This window comes from Amblyomma maculatum, chromosome 1 (genome assembly GCF_055883805.1).
Source record: "Amblyomma maculatum isolate TAMU_Amacu chromosome 1, ASM5588380v1, whole genome shotgun sequence".
NCBI lineage: Eukaryota > Metazoa > Arthropoda > Arachnida > Ixodida > Ixodidae > Amblyomma > Amblyomma maculatum.
Genome location: NC_139344.1, coordinates 192,572,949 through 192,590,846, shown reverse-complemented (window position 1 = coordinate 192,590,846; position 17,898 = coordinate 192,572,949). Strand labels below are relative to the sequence as shown.

General features: G+C 49.2%; 1 protein-coding gene and 1 non-coding gene across 2 annotated transcripts in view; both read left to right on the top strand.

Moving 5' to 3' along the window:
- LOC146205280 (PH domain leucine-rich repeat-containing protein phosphatase 1-like) overlaps window positions 1–17,898 on the top strand; it is a 48,607-nt gene that overhangs the window by 25,462 nt on the left and 5,247 nt on the right. Inside the window, exons 2-10 of the mRNA XM_084586887.1 lie at window positions 5,185–5,461; window positions 6,296–6,449; window positions 10,620–10,680; window positions 11,028–11,123; window positions 12,566–12,730; window positions 13,340–13,534; window positions 13,779–13,938; window positions 14,578–14,708; window positions 16,524–16,667. Coding sequence (XP_084443013.1) covers window positions 5,185–5,461; window positions 6,296–6,449; window positions 10,620–10,680; window positions 11,028–11,123; window positions 12,566–12,730; window positions 13,340–13,534; window positions 13,779–13,938; window positions 14,578–14,708; window positions 16,524–16,667 — 1,383 coding nt within the window. The remainder of the gene's footprint in view (window positions 1–5,184; window positions 5,462–6,295; window positions 6,450–10,619; window positions 10,681–11,027; window positions 11,124–12,565; window positions 12,731–13,339; window positions 13,535–13,778; window positions 13,939–14,577; window positions 14,709–16,523; window positions 16,668–17,898) is intronic.
- TRNAS-CGA (transfer RNA serine (anticodon CGA)) lies at window positions 9,862–9,934 on the top strand. The gene has a single exon. It is a non-coding gene; the product is annotated as a tRNA-Ser (tRNA).

Below are 17,898 nucleotides of genomic sequence, written 5' to 3'. Positions count from 1 at the left end.
TATTGATGAAGCAATCCGACGTTCGCGGGCGTATCCCCCCCCCCTCCCCCCCCCCCCCCCCCCCCCACACACACACACACAACTCTCCGTGCAGAGTTGTTTCGTGATCTGCCTCGCAAAAGGCCTGGCCTGGTCCGGCGTTACATGGCATGCTTGTATCGCATGGGTATAGCGGAGCAAAGTCAACGGCGCGTGAAGGAACGCGAAAACAAGTGCACAGAGAGGTCTTTCAACTGTTCGACACTGCACCGCTTCCCACTGACCCACCGGGCTCGAATGGCGACGGCGAACCGTTAATTAAGTTCGCGCACATAGCAAGGAAGATGCGAGGAATCGAGAACAACTGCAGGTCTTGCATAGGGTGATCTACAAAACTGATAACGCCGGCGTTAAAAGAGCGCGAGTTCCTTCAGAAATGTGACTTGGAACTTAGAAAGCATTGAACTAGTTTTGGTAACGAAATTCGTTGCTGAGATAGGAGACTGGATAAATGGTTGACCCCTATAAGTCCGCCGCTACGTGGCGCAACCGGCGAGGTCGGTGCGAAAGTCGGCTCTGGGTAATGAAAAAGCTGGCTGTAGAATGGCTGAAAGAAACTGTTTCTTTTTTCTTCGGTAGACTCTCCGGAATGCGCACTGCAATGGTTTATACAGCGCAGATTTACGCAATGACGCGCTGTTACGCGCACGTCTGCTGTACTGAAATACTAGTAGAACGGGCATCTGAACGGCGCAGTTACATTGAGCAATCCAGAGCCACAGCGCATTTACAGTAGTCGGCATCCATGAATGCGAGGCCAACGTACGTCGATGAATGGCAAATGCGGTTAAAAAAGAAGTGAAGGAATACATGTCTTCGGAAATGCTATGGTTTGCTCGTTGCATGCCTTTGTACTGTGTTCATCGTCTCACCGGGATGCAATGCAGCATACCAGCCCTGCAATACAGCAACCAGCGGTGCATACGTCAGTCCTCACCAAAGGCACGATATCTGTAAGATAAATAGTGCGCCCCGCCGGGGTGGCGCACTGGTTACGGCGCTCGACTACTGTTCCCAAGGATGCGGGATTGAATCCCGGCCTCGGCGGCCGCTTTTCGATGGAGACGAAAAGCAAGGCGCCCGTGTGCTGTGCGATGTCAGTGCACGTTAAAGAAACCCAGGTGGTCGAAATTTCCGGAGTCCACCACTACGGCGTCTCTCATAGCCTGAGTCGCTTTGGGACGTTAAACCCCAAAATCAAATCAAATCAGATAAATAGTGCGTCGCAGTTTTTCAGAGTAGAAATCTGTTTTTTCACCTTAGTGATTTGATCCTACTTGCAAGCGCAGTCGTCCGACTTAGAGATCGGAGCCCAGAAGACCTCCGCACTGCGCGCGCTTTGTTTGGATTATTTCGAGGAACATCAGCCTCGCGCGCGGAAGGTGCGGGGTTCGATAACAGGCACCGCTAAGTACTCATCGGTCTTCTAATGAGCGCAAGCTTGCTTCTGGTCTAGTGCTAGGATTCTTTCGGTTGACGTACCCGAAAAAAATTGGTCTTACACCCAATTTCGTGTAGATCTAAAGCTGTCGGCATAGTGCTCTTTTGGCAGAAGCGCCCTTGATTACAAAAATGGTTGACATCAGTTTGGAGAGAAACAGTCCATCTCAATCCATTGCTTTGGTGAACCACTAACGGTCGCGCAGACAGTCAGTGTTCGTATATATTTTGCCTTGAGCGTTGCATTATGCAAATGCAGACAGCTTAAGGAGCTGCGCACCAGCTGTTCGCATCAGTATATGAGCCATATCTTGACCCGACCCTGCGCTCCTTATTCAAAGCTGACGAACCCCTGATCGCAGTAGAAATTACCCGGCTCTTCCTGGCAATGATTAATACATTGCGCCTACATTGACCTTGCAGGGTGCCGAGTTCCGCCGCTTATTAAAGCCTTCGTATCTCGGCTCTGTGAACGGCTTCACTCATTCACACGCATCCGTGTACACCCGCCGCCGTATGTTTCGCATACCGCGCAATCGATTGCTCAGCCGCAGCCTCGGACATCAACGAGTGCAACGTCTGCTGTACAGGTCGCACGGCGGGTCAGTCCATTAGTGAACTAACCTGCGTGGGTCTGCTCGGCCAGGCACGCGCGGACGTCCTTGCCACGGTGTGCTCGTTCCTTTCGGCAATTCCGCTCGCCCTGAAAGCGCTTGACAAAGCGCACACTCTCGAAAGCGTTCAAGTTATGAGCAGATGCTAGGGCACCCCTGTGGTAGAGGGCAATGATTTAGATTCGTCGCGGGGATAATGCGCAATGCGTGTATACGGCCGCAGACCTTGGTGATCGACAGCGCGAACAAATCGCTGCGACACGTTGCAGCCGCTAATACATTCAAGCGCGAACTTAGGCGCTCAAGAAGCCGTCTGTTTTCCACACCATTCTCCATGCAAAACCTCTCACAGCGGATGAAAGGTACCAGTCATTAAGAAAGAAGGTCGCGGAATAATGGCAGTCGCTAGCCATTTGCCCCTGGCTGTGCTCTGCGGAGTCCGAAAGTTATTTCACGAGGTGCAAATAACACTCTCAGCAAACAATACTGCTACCGCGCTGCCATTATGCAAGATGTCCATTCATCGTGAGGCGCGTGGCGGTCGCCTATAGTGTACGTACAATGGCTTGGTAGCTGCGTCGTCGGACGTGGTAGACAGCCCGCACGGTCGCGCACACAGAATACTACATATGCTTTAACACTTTTTTTTTTCTAATGCACGCTGCCTCGAGCAAATCGAGAACGCCGCTGTTACTAAGCAAATCAAGATGAAGCGATGTTTTGAAAGCTATCGACTTTCGCGGTTCAGGGCAACAGGTGCGCACGTATTATACGGTAGTGTGAACGGAATCGGGCCAAAGTAGTCGCCTGTGCCGTCGACAGAATGACAGTTTTTTGTTTTGTTTTGATGCTAGTTTTTTGTTAGAACGCTTTCGTGTGTGTGTTTTGTTCAAAACCAGGGCCAAACATCCGCGCTCGGATTTATTGCTGGCTTGGAACGAAGACGAAGAGGAACGAAGACGCGAACGTCGTTTCCGGGGGAGGGGGGGGGGGGGGGGGGAGCAGTCCACTCCCGCTAAAGCCCCCCGCTGACAGTGGGAACCTTTATCGCCGTCAGTTCAAGAAACCGCCCTGCGCGAAGGTCGCCAGGTCCGTTGCGTGCACGATCGCTGCTGCCACAGCTGGGGCCGTTGAGACTGGTTCTCGAAGGATGCAGCGGAAATGGCCCCCCTCTCGTCCACGGCCGAGGGAGAAGTCAGCCGTTCACGTGCGCGCAGTCGACGATCGCAGTGAGCGGTCAAGTTTGGGCCGCCGCGCGGACCTGCTGGGGCGCGCTGCTTGCACCGCGCCCCGACGGCCGACTGTGACTGCCCATCGCACTGCTCCAAGACAGGCCTGACACGACGCGTTCTTTGTCGGCTGCGTCCACTTGCGTTTTGATGATCGGGTGGTGCCGTTAAAAATTGCAGTACTCGCCCTTATATTTGCAACTCACAGTCGTTGTCGGGCGCCGTAGGGGTCGTTGTCGTTCTTGGGAGAGACATAAAAAAGGTATTGGTCGAAATAGGTAAAAAAAAAAAAGAAAAATAAAACGTCATGTCTTAAGTATGAAAGCATGTATATATGCAAGCGTAGTGATCTGTGAATGCGTCAAACGGTGTCAGCCGCAGAACAAAAATGATCATTATGGACACGGAAATGAACTTGGAACCGATGTATTCAGTAACTTTTTCAGTGTGAACGTCGTAACAGGAAGTTTTGATCTTCTTCATTGATTAACATCAGAAAGTGAGCAGAAAGTCGAAACCCAGCACCATCAACGCCTGCAGTCATTCCAATTTCTCAGTCGCATTCCGGCTTGAAAACACGATACAACAGCCATTAATTGTCATACCAGCGATGCGCAACCATCGTCACCACCACCACCATAACTTCGGCGTCTCGCGATAACAGTGCGGTAAAAAAAAAAAAAAGTGTACCATCTGCATACAGCCGTTCATCCTTCTATTACTTCGCATATCCCCTTTTATTTATTCATTTTATTAATTTTGAGATAACACCGTGAAATTCATTTCATTCGTCGCGTGGACTTCCTTACACGTTAGGCCACTGGAGTTTACCAGCACGTGTTCAAGATGTGCAGTCAACTCCGTGTGCAGATCGCCTTCGATGCAGGGTACGTTCAATTACGCACAGTGCAAACGCGTTGACGCGCAGTACTTGAACAGAGTAAATCAGAAAATGAAACCCGCCGGAATTCTGCACCACATTATCTGAGAATTTCTTTGTTTTTGCCGATACGCAATACCCCATAAAGGACGTGGCCAAGCTGGACGCCTTTTCAATGTGCACCAGTGTGTGTTTGTGCATCGCCCCTTTAGGTCTATGCAGCGCCCGACGCAAATGCGCCTTCGATTATGTCATTGCTTTGCAGGAGGAGGAGGTAAACTTTATTAAACAAGAGGTCGTAGGCGCGGGGTGGGTTGCCGTTCCCGTCCCCGCGGTGGGCTCCTCTTCTAGGCCGGACGCCAGGTGGCCGACCGACGATGTCGTTCGGCGACCTCTTCAGCCCGCTCCGTGACTCGGAGTTGAACCTCCGGGTCGGAGCTGAGCAGCGCGGCCTCCCACTGAGATTGGGTAGAGAGCTGCAGACTCTGTGATGGCTTGTCTTGATTACATGAGTATAGGATGTGTGGTGTGTCTGCCTTTTGATGTCCACAGAGAGAACAGACAGGCTGAACTGCTCTGGGAACCATATGGAGTACATGTACGGATTAAAGAAAATGTCTGTTTGAAGCTGCCGCCAGGTGACTTGTTGTGTTTTACTTAGAGATCGATGTGGTTCTGGGAAGATTTGTCTTTCTTTCTTGAAGTGGGTAGTAATTTCTTTGTAGGTTGTCATCCGCTCCTTGGCCGACCTGAGCTCAGGGCAGCGCACCTCCCGGTTAACTACGAATCCTCGGGCAAATTGGTGCGCTGCCTCGTTCCCAGGATGGTCCGAATGGGCAGGGACACAGATCAATGTGATAAGGCGGGTATGGGAGATTTTTTGTAAGATTTTGATGGCTGCGGAGTGGGTCCTTCCTTTTCCCGCGGGTGTCTTTTAAACTCTCTAGCTCTGCTAAATTTCTGACACTGACCTCTTACGCAGGCTCCGCGAACTGCACGTGGATTTCAACGAGTTGCACGAGCTGCCATGCGAGCTGTCGGCGCTGGGCCAGCTGCGCGTGCTCAGCGCGAGCGGGAACCGGCTAACGGCACTGCCGGAAACCCTCGGCCGGCTGCCGGAGCTCGAGAGCCTGCGCCTGGCGGCCAACGCCATCGCGCAGCTGACGATGTCCCCTGCCCTGCAGGCGCTGCAGGGGCTCAGGCGCCTCGACCTGCGCGCAAACTGCATCCAGGGCGTCGCCGACCTCAGCGCCCTGCAGGTGCGGACAACGCCGGACACTCTTGCCCCCAACTGAACGTGAAGCGGCGTAAAAGGAAATTTTGCGAATTATAGAACTAACGAGTGCTGCACGTTGAAATACCCACTCAGAACGAAAAAAAAAAAACAAAAAAAAAACGAAACACAAAATAAAAACGCCAAGTAAATATCAAAGTACGAAAGGAGCGTGAATTCAGTAAGAATATTTTTAGCATTCCAAATCCCGAACATTCTCTAATGACTACAATTTTAACTCGTTCAACAGTTTTGTGTTCTTACAGTGTTTTCTCAGCTAGAAATAACTACTTCCGGAAAATTCTAATTTATCCAGAGGTCAAGTTTGTTTTGACGCGGTTAATCGAAGGGTTTTTTTTTTTTTTGTCTATATTTCGAGTTTTCCATTCAAGATGCAAGGGTAAGCTTCATTTCTAAATGGATTCGAGTGTAGGCTCTCACAACTCAAGAATATTTGACGCCCGAGAAATTATGTGCGCACATCCCTCATAGCACTGTTTTTTTTTTTTTTTTTTTTTTTTTTTTTTTTTTTTTATGACTGCACACCAATGTGCTTCCAGCCAAAAGTGTATGGCCTCATGAATACGAACGTAAAAGCAGGCATAAAGGCAAGCAAACAGACCGGATATATCTATTTTAATTTGCACACAATCGCGCTTTCTTGCTGACGAAGTGTCGTATACGTGTACCATGTAGCAGTAGAATTTTGACAATCGCATGCATAGACGCGATGTCCTAACAAGAAATCTTAGGTAGCCTTATTCATACCATTTATATCCTCGAAGCGAAACGCGAAAACGCCATCTTGCACTTACTCCAGAACCTGCAATCCTTGGATGTGAGCTGGAACAAAATCGAAGAACTGCGACTACCGACGACGAACCGCCTCCGCCATCTTGACTGCTCGCGGAACTGTCTCCGCGAGCTGAACCTTCCCGGAGGGCGCCTCGAAACGCTCTGCTCTAGTCATAACCGTGAGTACCCCTGATCACGACATGATGCGAATCTTGACACTTATCGACTACTACGCGGACGCACGCAAAATGAAGAATCGATGGACAGGTACAACAATAGATCTCGCAACCCTAACCAATTTATTTTCTAACTGCAGAAGCCTTCGTAGCCAAGCGACGTCGCGTAGAAAATAGCCGTATTGCATTAACTGCATAAACAAACAAAAAAAATTGCCCATGAGCAACACCGGTGATGTGGTATGTTAAAGCAACTGCCTGTCTCTCTGACTTTTCCCTTTTTCCCGAAGAATTTGTAGAGCAACCGTGAGATGCCCTTGTGGAGGCATTAAGGGGCACAGGGAAGTATTAACACTTAATTCACGTTGCCTTTTCTTTCAAAGCCCCCCCTCCCCCCCTTAGCTTCCGTACACCGAACAATAGCCGTAGTTACTTGTGGAAATCGCTAAGAGCCGGCCCTACAGATGATAAGCATTTGCCATAACCTTCAAATGAGATGGGCAGAGGCAGGTTTCCTCAGTGCTGTTCCTGAAAGGATGCTGAGAAAGGCAGTGAACCATCAGCTTGCCGAGCAAAGCACTGGCGGGTAACAGGAAGACCGGCAAAATAGTGTTTCTTTAAATTTACCTAGCCTAAATTGATTAAAAGGTATAATAAATTTACATTCAACCGACCACCACCTCCTCGAGAACCCAAGAAATTTCCGCAGCACATGTTCAGCTGGGACTTGGTAAATGTGACAAACCACCACCGCTAGGGCTGGGTCGTTCACTGCATGCGGCATCACTCTGCTCCGATGGTGCTGTGCAACTGAGCTCGCATTCAGGCGTCGGTCTCGCAACTAAATGTACAACTGCAGTCATTACAACAGTACCTCATTTAAATGGGTTCACCATTAAAACGCATTCACCGTGCATGCACTGCGCTAAATTAATCAAACTTATAACGGTACGGGCATATACGGAAACAGCGTCTTGTATCCGGATGTCTCCCGCAAGGAAAGCTCTGAGGGATAGCCCACCGCCACAGGAGGCGTAGATGCTGTCCGGGAGGTGATCAAATCGGTTTTAGACAGAGCTGCTTTCTTACGTTGTCACGGCAAGAGTTCTCGTTCATGAATGCCTGCTGCACTTGGTCGCGCATGAAAAAGGTTCCGCCCTGATAACGAGAGAACAGGCAGAATGACAAATAAGATATGCCTTAAAGCTATGAAAAAAATGGTGTTTTTCTGCTCAATGTAGAAAAATGGGAGACAAGGTGCGCAGACTGGAAATTTAGCTGGAAGTGGACCATTTGTCGGCACACCAGAGCGAAACGAAGCGTGAAGCTGCATGGCATCTCCTTCCAGGCAGGGACAAAGCGTCACGTTCGTTGACTGCGTGCGTTCTAAGGTCACTGGCGTTAAGGAAGGGCTCCTGTCGATGCTGTAATTTGTATTTAAGAATGCATTCAATTTCGCACTCAAAATGGCTGTAATTAAAGTGACAACATAGCGATGCTTTCTTTCTGCCGACCAAAGTACCATAAGTGTATGTATATATATATATATATATATATATATATATATATATATATATATATATATATATATATATATATATATATATATATATATATATATATTGTTACGGGGCGGCAAGCCGATGAAAACAGCAGAACAGAGGACAAAGAGAAGGTGTTCGATGGCCGTGAGAGAGAGAGAGAGAGAGAACAACTTTTATTTAAAATGCCTGCAGAATCGGTTAGGCTCCCTCCACGCAGGGAGGACGAGCTTTTACCGCGACGCGGCCACTACGTCAGTCTCGTGCGTTGTGCTCCTTGAGGTCTTGTTACGTCCCTCGCTACTTCCGCGGGTTCGAGAGGGCCGCCGCCCCCTTCTTGGGGGTGCTGCCCCCCCTCTCCTCGGTTTCGCTCGGTCGCTGCCTCTCTAGAGCTGCCGAGACCTGCTGGACGGCCTTGAGTTGTGTCTCTTGATCACAGCTCCTCGTTGCAGCCTCTAGCTGCGGCAGGATCGTCGTCTTCTCGCTGGCTTCGCGCGGATTTACTCTACAGTCCCAAAGGATGTGAGCCGCGGTGGCTCTCTCCTTCGCGCATAGTCTACACATGTCGCTCGCGTGCACACTCGGACACATGTGCTTAGCTAGCACCGGGGTAAGCAGGGACCCTGTCTGTAACTGTCTGTATAACACTGCCTCCTTCCGGGTAAGCCCCGGGTGAGGTGGCGGCATAGTCTGTCTGTTCAGTCTGTACCATTTCACTATTTCGTTGAAGGTGGTCATCTTGTCCTTGGCACTTGGCTTGGGCCGGAAACCACTTGATCACCACAGGACTTTTGCGTTCGATGTCTTCGGCCTTGCGCAGTATGCGCGCGGCCTCACTACATACCCTACCCTTGGCGTAGTTCTTCACTGCCGTTCTAGAGTCACACAACACTGTAGTGCATCCGGGGTCGGAAACGGCCAAGGCGATGGCCACCTCCTCCGCCCGGTGCGCTTCTCGAGTCCGGACGCTCACCGCGGTCTTCGTTGCACCCGTCGATGCCCCGACAACCACCGCCGCGTATGCGTCGGTGTTCCCTCGATACTCCGCCGCGTCCACGTAGGCGGCGCCTTCTTCTCTGGCGTGGAGGTCTACGAGAGCCCTGGCCCTCGCCAACCTCCGCTCCCTGTTGTGCTCGGGGTTCACGTTCTTCGGGATCGGGAAGACCCTGAGCTTTCTGTTGATGCTATCTGGTATAGGTACGTCTTTCTGCTGCTTGCCTTCCCTCGGTTCGAGGCCAAGGTCCCGCAGTATCTGTCTTCCGGTTCTCGTTTCAGAGAGACGCTCGAGTTGCGCCGTTCTCTGTGCTTCGGCTATTTCGTCCAGCGTGTTGTGGACTCCCAGCGCCATGAATTTTTCGGTGCTCGTGCTCCCGAGGAGACCGAGTGCCGCCTTATATGCCTTGCGTATGGTGGCGTCTATCTTGTTACGTTCACTCGGCCTCCAGTTGTGGAAGGCGGCCACGTACGTTATGTGGCTAACTGCGAAGGATTGAACGAGCCGTGAGATGACGTTTGTGAATATGTTAGCGGGCCTAGCGCGAGCGCTCCTGCCCGCGCCACTGCCCGATTCTTCGATTCTTCTTCATTGCTCGTCCGTAACAATATATATGGAGGGGAGAGAGGTGCTTGTAGATTTCTTCTAAAAAGTTGTAGCTCGCGTTACAAGACCTTCGTATATATATATATATATATATATATATATATATATATATATATATATATATATATATATATATATATATATATATATATATATATATATATATATATATATATATATATGGCCGCTATGGCTGAGGGTGGCGCTGGTGAACACTCTCAAGGTTCGTATACAGACAACACAAATACCTAAGCAAGTAGCAGGGGGGACAGCGGCCGATGTAGCTCAGTTGGTAGAGCACCGGACGCGATATTCGGAGGTCGTGGGTTCGGATCCCACCATCGGCACGTTGTTTTCTCTTCTACTTTGTGTTTAATTATCTTTCCCCTAAACAGATTACATTACTGATTTCTGTGATTATCTAAGCAAACATTAAAAAGAAAAAGACATAAAGGTACCATCCCCTACGCTTTCCTTGGCCTCGCCGACTGTTGGCTTCTTTCCTTGATATATATATATATATATATATATATATATATATATATATATATATATATATATATATATATATATATATATATGTGTGTGTGTGTGTGTGTGTGTGTGTGTGTGATCTTACAACGCTCGCTGCAAATTTTTTTACATTTTACAGGAATTTCTTTTTTTCGGCTACACTGTATCCAGGACGAGCTTCAATTTTGCAAATCTGCAAATACAAATATCCCTTCACATGAAAATTAATGTGAACACGTTTAGTTATATAGCGAATTAAGTGAAACATTTTGCCTCCTACCTGGTGTCCGCCGTCGCCCCCAATACAATGCAGAGTTAAAATAAATCTAAAGCCAGTTACCTTTATTGGAACATTTTGCACCTTCTAAAAAAAAAAATAAAAAAAAAAACAAACACCCGGTATATGCACTCACCATTGCCTTTGTCAGGGGTACACCTCCACTTAATAGTTTACTTCAGTTCCTCTAGTGTTTGAAAGAAGAAAAAAAAACGGAAAACAACAACCTTCTCTTCTTACAGGCCTGCAGAATGTTGACATCACGCTCCCATGCAACGTACTCAGCTACATCGATCTATCCACGTAAGTCTCATTTAAAATCTTATGTTAGGGAAATAAGCAAATGCACTGTGCTCTGAGTGGCACATAGCTCGAGATTTCCGGCCTCGATATAGAAACTGCAGGCTACCGTCCTGTGATGTGGATGTGCAACTTTGCGCCCTCTTTAACAAAATTTTCGCTGTCTTTGTCAAACGTTCACAGACTAAAGACATTTGTGTTTAATTGTGTTTAATTAATTGTCTTTAATTGATGCCGAACACAGTTAAATTAAGGTGTACCAAACACGAAAGTGGCCCTCAGCCGGCGCACTTTCAAGAGGCGTGATATCTGCCCGTTTTCTCGTATCCCATGAATGAACGGCTACGCAGGAACCAGCTCGTGCAGGTTCCTTACTGGGTGCCCCAGGCACGCAGCGCTCAGCATTTGGACTTGGGCCACAATCGTCTCACCTGCCTTCCCGTCAGGTGAGTCACATCAGCAAATGATCGTAATTAACGAGCATGCGGGGCTCCCACCAAGAAAGGAGCTGTCAGCGTAGTCTCCTTTTCTTATTTGGAGCATGTTGTCAAAGGATACAAAAAAGCTCCTTTGAACTATTCGGGACGACGCAACTTGCAAGAGAGAATTAGTTCAGGGGAGTTGTGTCTGTTGTGTATAAACGGTCGCGAGGGCATTTGAAGTTCAAAAAACAAAACTAACCGATTTGGCCAAGCGCTCGTGCGCGGCGATAACCATTAACTGCGGAAAATACAAGCACATCTGCGCGAGAAAATCGCCGGCGGTGTTGATCTTGTTTCATCAGCGTCATATGTGTATTTTCGAAACGCTTCGCGCTGATTGCTAGGATTGCCTAGAATTTCTAGCAATTGCTGCCTGCAGGAAGGGTTTGAAAGGGGCCTTCAGCCACGTTCCCTCAAAGCATTTTTTTGCAATTTTGTCTCTGCAACGTCCTCTCCTTCGCATTAGCAGCGTGCTGGAAACAGGTCCGGCGCAGCGCGGCCAACGCTCTCGATATGCTCGTATACTCGGTCAGTGAGACGATATCAGGCTGCATCATTTTCATCTATTTTTCGACGATGCACCCCCTTCTCTTCTCAATTGAGGAAGTCGGCAAATCGAGGCGTTTTATCCTCGATAACGCAAAATCAGCCGTCGCTATGCTGCACCCGGAAACCACGATGAACGGTGAGGGGTTGAAATATGCTCAGATAGAGAGGGGTGCTCCCAATACTCTGAGATTATGAATGGCAGCTTGTCAGTATCGCTCAAGAGCAAAGTATATAACAGCTGTATACATCTTGCCGGTGCTCACCTATGGGGCTGAAACGTGGAGGCTAACCAAGAGAGTTCTACTTAAGTTGAGGACAACGGGGAGAGCTGTGAAAGAAAAGTAATAGGTGTAACGTTACGAGACAAGAAGTGCTTAGAGTCAGGGAACAAACGCGAGTTACTGGCATTCTGCTAGAAATCAAAGAAAAGGGATGGGCATGGGCATATATAACGCGAAGGCCATCAACCGATAGCCGCGAAGGGTAACAGGATGGATTCCAAGGTAAGACAAGCGTTTTAAGGGGTAGGCTGTAAGCCAGTTGAACGAATGAGATCAGAATGTTTGCGACACCAGAGGAGTAAACAGTTGGCACAGGATCGACCCGCTTTATTTTGAGGGATATTGCGAGAAGCGTTTGCTCTGCGCTAGGTTTAGTCATAGTCAGGTGATGATGAGAGGTGGTACTGACGAGAAGTGCACAGGGTCCCCTTTGCGAGGCTGGAGTGACAAGTTACCAGGCAAAGCGCATTTAGCGAAAAATACAGAAATCACTCAGTCGAGCTAAGCGCGCTGTGTGTAGCAAGCCACGAGTGAGCTCTCCTCTTGAGCCGATGCCGCGCCCTTTGACTTTTGCAGCCTGTTCAGCCCGACGTTGTCTCAACTGGACACGGTGCGACTAAACCACAACAGCCTCACCAGCTTCCCGGAAACCATCACAGCACAGTGCCACATCCGCCACCTAGACCTACAGCACAACTGCCTAACCAGCTTGCCTCCCAACCTCCTGAGGCATGCTTACAGGTATACAAAGGAAACTGCAGGTATACACCGCAAAGCAGAGTAGAAAAGCGTTCGCTGGCCTTTGGGGGATGCTGGCAGTCTGTTCGGACTGAAATGCATCAGTCGACCCCGTGTTTAAATCACATTTCTCTCCCATGGGCGCCTAACCTAACAATTAACAGCGTGAGCAAAACCGTAAGCGTATGAACGGTGCATAAAGACTGGTAGCAAAATCTCGAGCGTATGTGTACCATTTATTCTTCGAATGAAACACGTCAGAATCAAGTCTGCGAGTAATACAGCCTTGTGCTGGATGAAGGTCTTTTTTTCTTTTTTTTTTTCCACACGCACAAGTGAAAATTGGCTTGCCAATGATATCGCGCGTTGTTTCAATGGTTTTGATGAACCGTAAAGCACCGGTGATATAAGACAGGGAATGGGGCCAGCAAGGAGAGATGGGACCGCGGAAGTCAGAGCAGACTCACGAAGCTAACAAGAAGATATCCCGTAGGCTGCCGAAGCTGGCCGGGTTCTATCTCACTCTGTGGTGTAGTGTCATTAACAGCTGTTGAATTCTTGTGTCGGCTGGTCAAGACGCACCCAAAAAGCCAATCTGTGGATCATGCGTAGGTTACAATGGCTGAACGCGTCTTACAATCAACTGTCGTCGCTGGCCCGGCCCGAGCAAACCAGCTTCCCGCTTCGCTGGCTGCTGCTCACGCGGACGGGCCTCACGGACGAGCTAGTCTGGCCGTTGGTGCTGGCCTGCCCCGGGCTGAAGGTGCTTCAACTAGCCTACAACCAGCTGCACACAATACCAGCCCGGTAAGGCTGCTCGTGGATAGTTGAACCACGCCCTCCGGGCGGCTTACTGTAGGCAGTCACGTGGTGTGAATGCCTACAGAATAACTTAAGCTTAATTCCACTTCTAGCTCTCAACCTGAAGCTTTCTGGCTGCGCTTGTGTAGAAGCCACGAGCCCGCAGTTTTGTATCGTTGTCTATTCACTTCGATTTTGAGCCCATGAAATTCTTTACACCACGTTTTACTTCGGGGGACGCATCACGCAGGATATCGGAGCTGGAGAGCCTGCGCGACCTGGTGCTGACGGGCAACGAGCTGCAGCGGCTTCCGGAGTCACTGGCTTCACTTCCTGCGCTCGAGGCACTCCTCCTCAACTGCAATCGGCTCGACGTGCTGCCCAATTTCGAGCACACCCGCTCGCTCAAGGCGAGTCTCTCACGGTCGCCTTTCACTCCTATGAGTGTTACCTGTGAGGACTATATACGGCGCATGCGTGGTACGTGAGAATTCACGCACCTCCTTTCATTCAGAGGGAACCTGCTTCCTTGCAGTGCATCCGCAAACTGAACCAAAAATACCGGCTTCTGTAGGCAGTTTTAGCTCCGCAGAGATAGCGGGACAAGGAACGTCATGCCAGATGCGCCGTTTGCCCAGAGCCATTATACAAAACGCCCGACCGGACATGATAGAGGGCGTACCGTAACGTATCGAACATAAGCATTCTGGGAGCGTTGCACCTCAGCATGTGAAAACTTTAATAAAAGCGCGATGACGCGTATTGAGAAGCACCGTTTTCAGCTCGCATCAGAGTGGCCAGGTGGAGCGCTAGCATTATCCAGTTGACTTCTTTAGCCGAGTAGCTAATGGCTTTCTGTGAAGTGCCCGACAGTTTGAGAAGTGCCCGACAGATTCGTTGTTCATTTGTGCACGCAGGAAATTTCTGCCTCTTTGACCTCCGAGTTGTACGAATGTCTCCTCGAAACGCTACCGCTGCTGAACAGCATAATCAAACCGAGAAACATGTGTTTTAGAAGCCTATACAGAGCAGCAATATGACGATTGCAGGTGCTGGACGTGTCATGCAATCTGCTGAGCAAAGTGACTCTCTCGTCGTTGGTGTCGCCGACCCTACAGCAACTCGACATTTCGTGCAATCAAGCGCTGTTCGTGGACACGCAAGAATTCCATGTCCTCTGGTGAGTGTGAACCTACATCGTCGAATCGATTTTGTTTCAGCATGTTTTTCGGGACAAACGTGTAGGCATTGCTTCTAACTTGTGGTCTGTGTTATGTAAAATGCCCATAATATTCATTGATGGAAACGCTGCAAAGGCCACATTTAAAGGGGTGTAAGTAATTGTTCGCAGAAACCTGAGAACGTATGTGTACTCGGCGCGTAAGCTGCATTTCTGCGAAGTGTTTGAGCGCTGTTCTGCCATGAAGGCGAATTTGCTGCGATGGACTCATGAGCCTGAATATATATATATTTAAAAATTCACTGAATACGTTACAACTAGCAGCGGACACCAAATGTGCTGGTGGCGACAGTAGATGATAAAAGCGCTGAAAACAATGCTGCATGCATTCGGAAAACAAAGCTTCGGTTCCAGTGGACACGGTAGAAAAAATGATCGCAACGGCTGTCTGCCGAGACACTGTAGCTGCAGCAGGCCCGAGAGGGCCTGGTCACCCTCGCCTAAACATAAATTGCCTCGTTTCACACACGAAAAAAAAAAAAAAAAAAAGTCGTGACTAGGTGTCTGTCGCACGACCTCAAATGTTCAAGCTACAAGCACTCTGGCAACACATTGCATGCAGTACTAAAGAAGAGGCGCTGCAGAGTCTACTATAGATGCGCGCACTGCTCTCTCAGTGCTTCTAAAGGAAGCTATACGCGCGCAGCATCCATACTAATTCTTACCAGAACTGATACAATTCACATGTACTTGCTTTCCTGTTTTGAAAGGAGTATGCCTACATGAGGACATAGACCGTGTTCGGATAACTATAGCTTGCCGCGTGCACCTGAACGCACGCGCGGCGAGCGCGTTTCCTGTATATGTATTTTCCTTCTCGGAAGGACAGTTGGCGAACACCATTGGGAGATAAGAGTGCAGAAATCACTCACTGGCTTGCGCAAAACTTCGGCGGCAGTTACAGACCGCTATGCCCTCCTCCAGCTACAGTCTATGTGTATCTGTCCTCTCCACGCAGCAGTGCGCCAAGCTCCCCGCGGTAGACAGATCACGTGACATCCGCGCAGTGTTACGAGCGCAGGTGGCTCTGCCAATGGTCCTCGTAATGTCCACACTCCGTGTCGTTGCCCGTTATAGACGACGGTCGTGATACTGTTTGCGCGCTAGCTCGCCTGCCCACCGCGGAAGTGCCGCGCTCCGTCCAGCGCCGCCGAGGTTGATTGGGGACGCCCAGCGAGTCCGGAGCACGCTTTCCTCCCGGTTCCTGGCAGCCGCGCGTTTTTTTTTTTCTTCAGCCTAACGACCACGACGCGTCCTAATCGCGCGTTTGTGTGCGAATTTTCCTCGCGCAGAGGCGCTTTCGCTCGCGGATGGGGAAAAAGAAACCCGGAAACGTAATGTCACGCTCGTATTACTCCGAGAGAAACGGGCGCGCAGCCCTTAACCGAAGGTGAGCGGCTCTCATGACCGACATCGTCGGACAGTTGTAAAGCGGCCTTCCTGATGTTCACGCTCTCTGCTGAGCGAAAAAGAAGAGACCACACTTCCTAGCGTCCGTGCGAAGCCTTGCACGTCGTTAAATAAGAGCAAATACAAGTTCAAGCCGCATTATGTAGGCTTTGCGTTATTTACGCAGGCAACAGCGTTGAAGCCCCAGACAATATTACATCTGACGGAGCGCATGGCTCATTTAGTGAAAGTTTTGCTTTGCATGTGTCACCGTGCATGACGGTGCCTATTGCGACCTGTTTCCAAAGGTAGAGTTGTGTGTCCAGTTCAAGTCACCTGATTAACCCCTTCCCCAAACTATTTCAGTTCCAGGAGGAATGTGTCTGTTGTGGACACCAAGTTCTCTGGGCGACTGGCGCCACCTTTCAAGGCCAATGGCCCCGGTCAGACATGTCTCGAGAGCCCTTTCTGGACGACTGGCTTCTCTGAAAGCCTCAAGGGTCCTGCCAGGTAAGCGCCTGGAACGAACGAACCTTCGACAAACGATACGATTTTTTTTTCTCTCTCTCTCTTGGATGGGAAATAATTACTGTTACTTCTGTGCGCCCAAAAATTTACCAAGAGAATTATGCCCCTCAGCCACGCTTCTGCTACGCTTTGAGCTGCCCTTTGGTTGCATTTGTTTTTATAGCCTTCATTATTTGACAGTTTTGGCGCACTTTAGGCGAAAGCCTTAATAGGCTATATTGGTGAGAACAAACCACGTACACAAAAAGTGCACGCTAAATATGAAGCCATGAGCTTAGTGCGGTGTAGTAGCATGACTTCCTCGTAAGGCGCGGTTTAGGTGTCCATTGAGGAAGTGTGACAGACACTGCGCTTTTTCTTTCCTGTAAAACAATTACCAACGTGAAAGAATTAGTAGGCTGTGTAAAAAATAAATAAGCTTAATTAGAGATGATGGCAATTAATAACAATATAATAAATAATGATGAGGATAATTACTGATGGTAATAAATGCAGCAATAAAATAAAAGTAAAAATAACAATTAAAAAGAAAAATAACCGATAAAAAGTAAGAAATATAAAATACCAAATACGCACATTAAAATGTAAATATCACAAAAACGATGCGGCAGCGCTATAATGCTTTCGCATTCTCCCTAATGCAGTCTTGTGGGGACCTCTTTTATTCGCATAACAAATTTCCCCTGTCCAGTGCCTCGTCCGTCAGCTCTTCCACTAGGTACAAGCTTTCTTCCCTCTGGCGTGGTGATCGTCTTTACTGGAGTGAAATGCTTGCAGAAATGACTCCTTGACCCAACACAGTCTTCCCAAGCAGAATGAAGCACATTGACCATGCCGCTCCATGGCTGGTCTCGAGGCAGAGCGTATACGCTCTTTTTAGAAGCATAGAGGCGCGCTCGCCCTCGAAACCGGCCTCTCTTTGGCCAAGTCACCTATAATTGCGTCATTGAAACAAAATTGTCATCATCAGCTTTATGGTGGTATGCGCTGACGCTCACGTGGCGCCCAACTACGCCACCGGCCGCTATACTTGTGGTGCACGTAGCAGACAACCGCCTCCACTCGCGTGCTTTCCTCGCGCGGCGCATTCGCATTGCCTTTTGCAACTCGCGAACACGGGAGAATCGGCCGGCCGTCGCCGCGCGCGACAGCAGCAAGAAACTAAGCCGCAAATAAACGCCATTTCGGGTGGGCAGCTGCGCTGCTTGAGCCG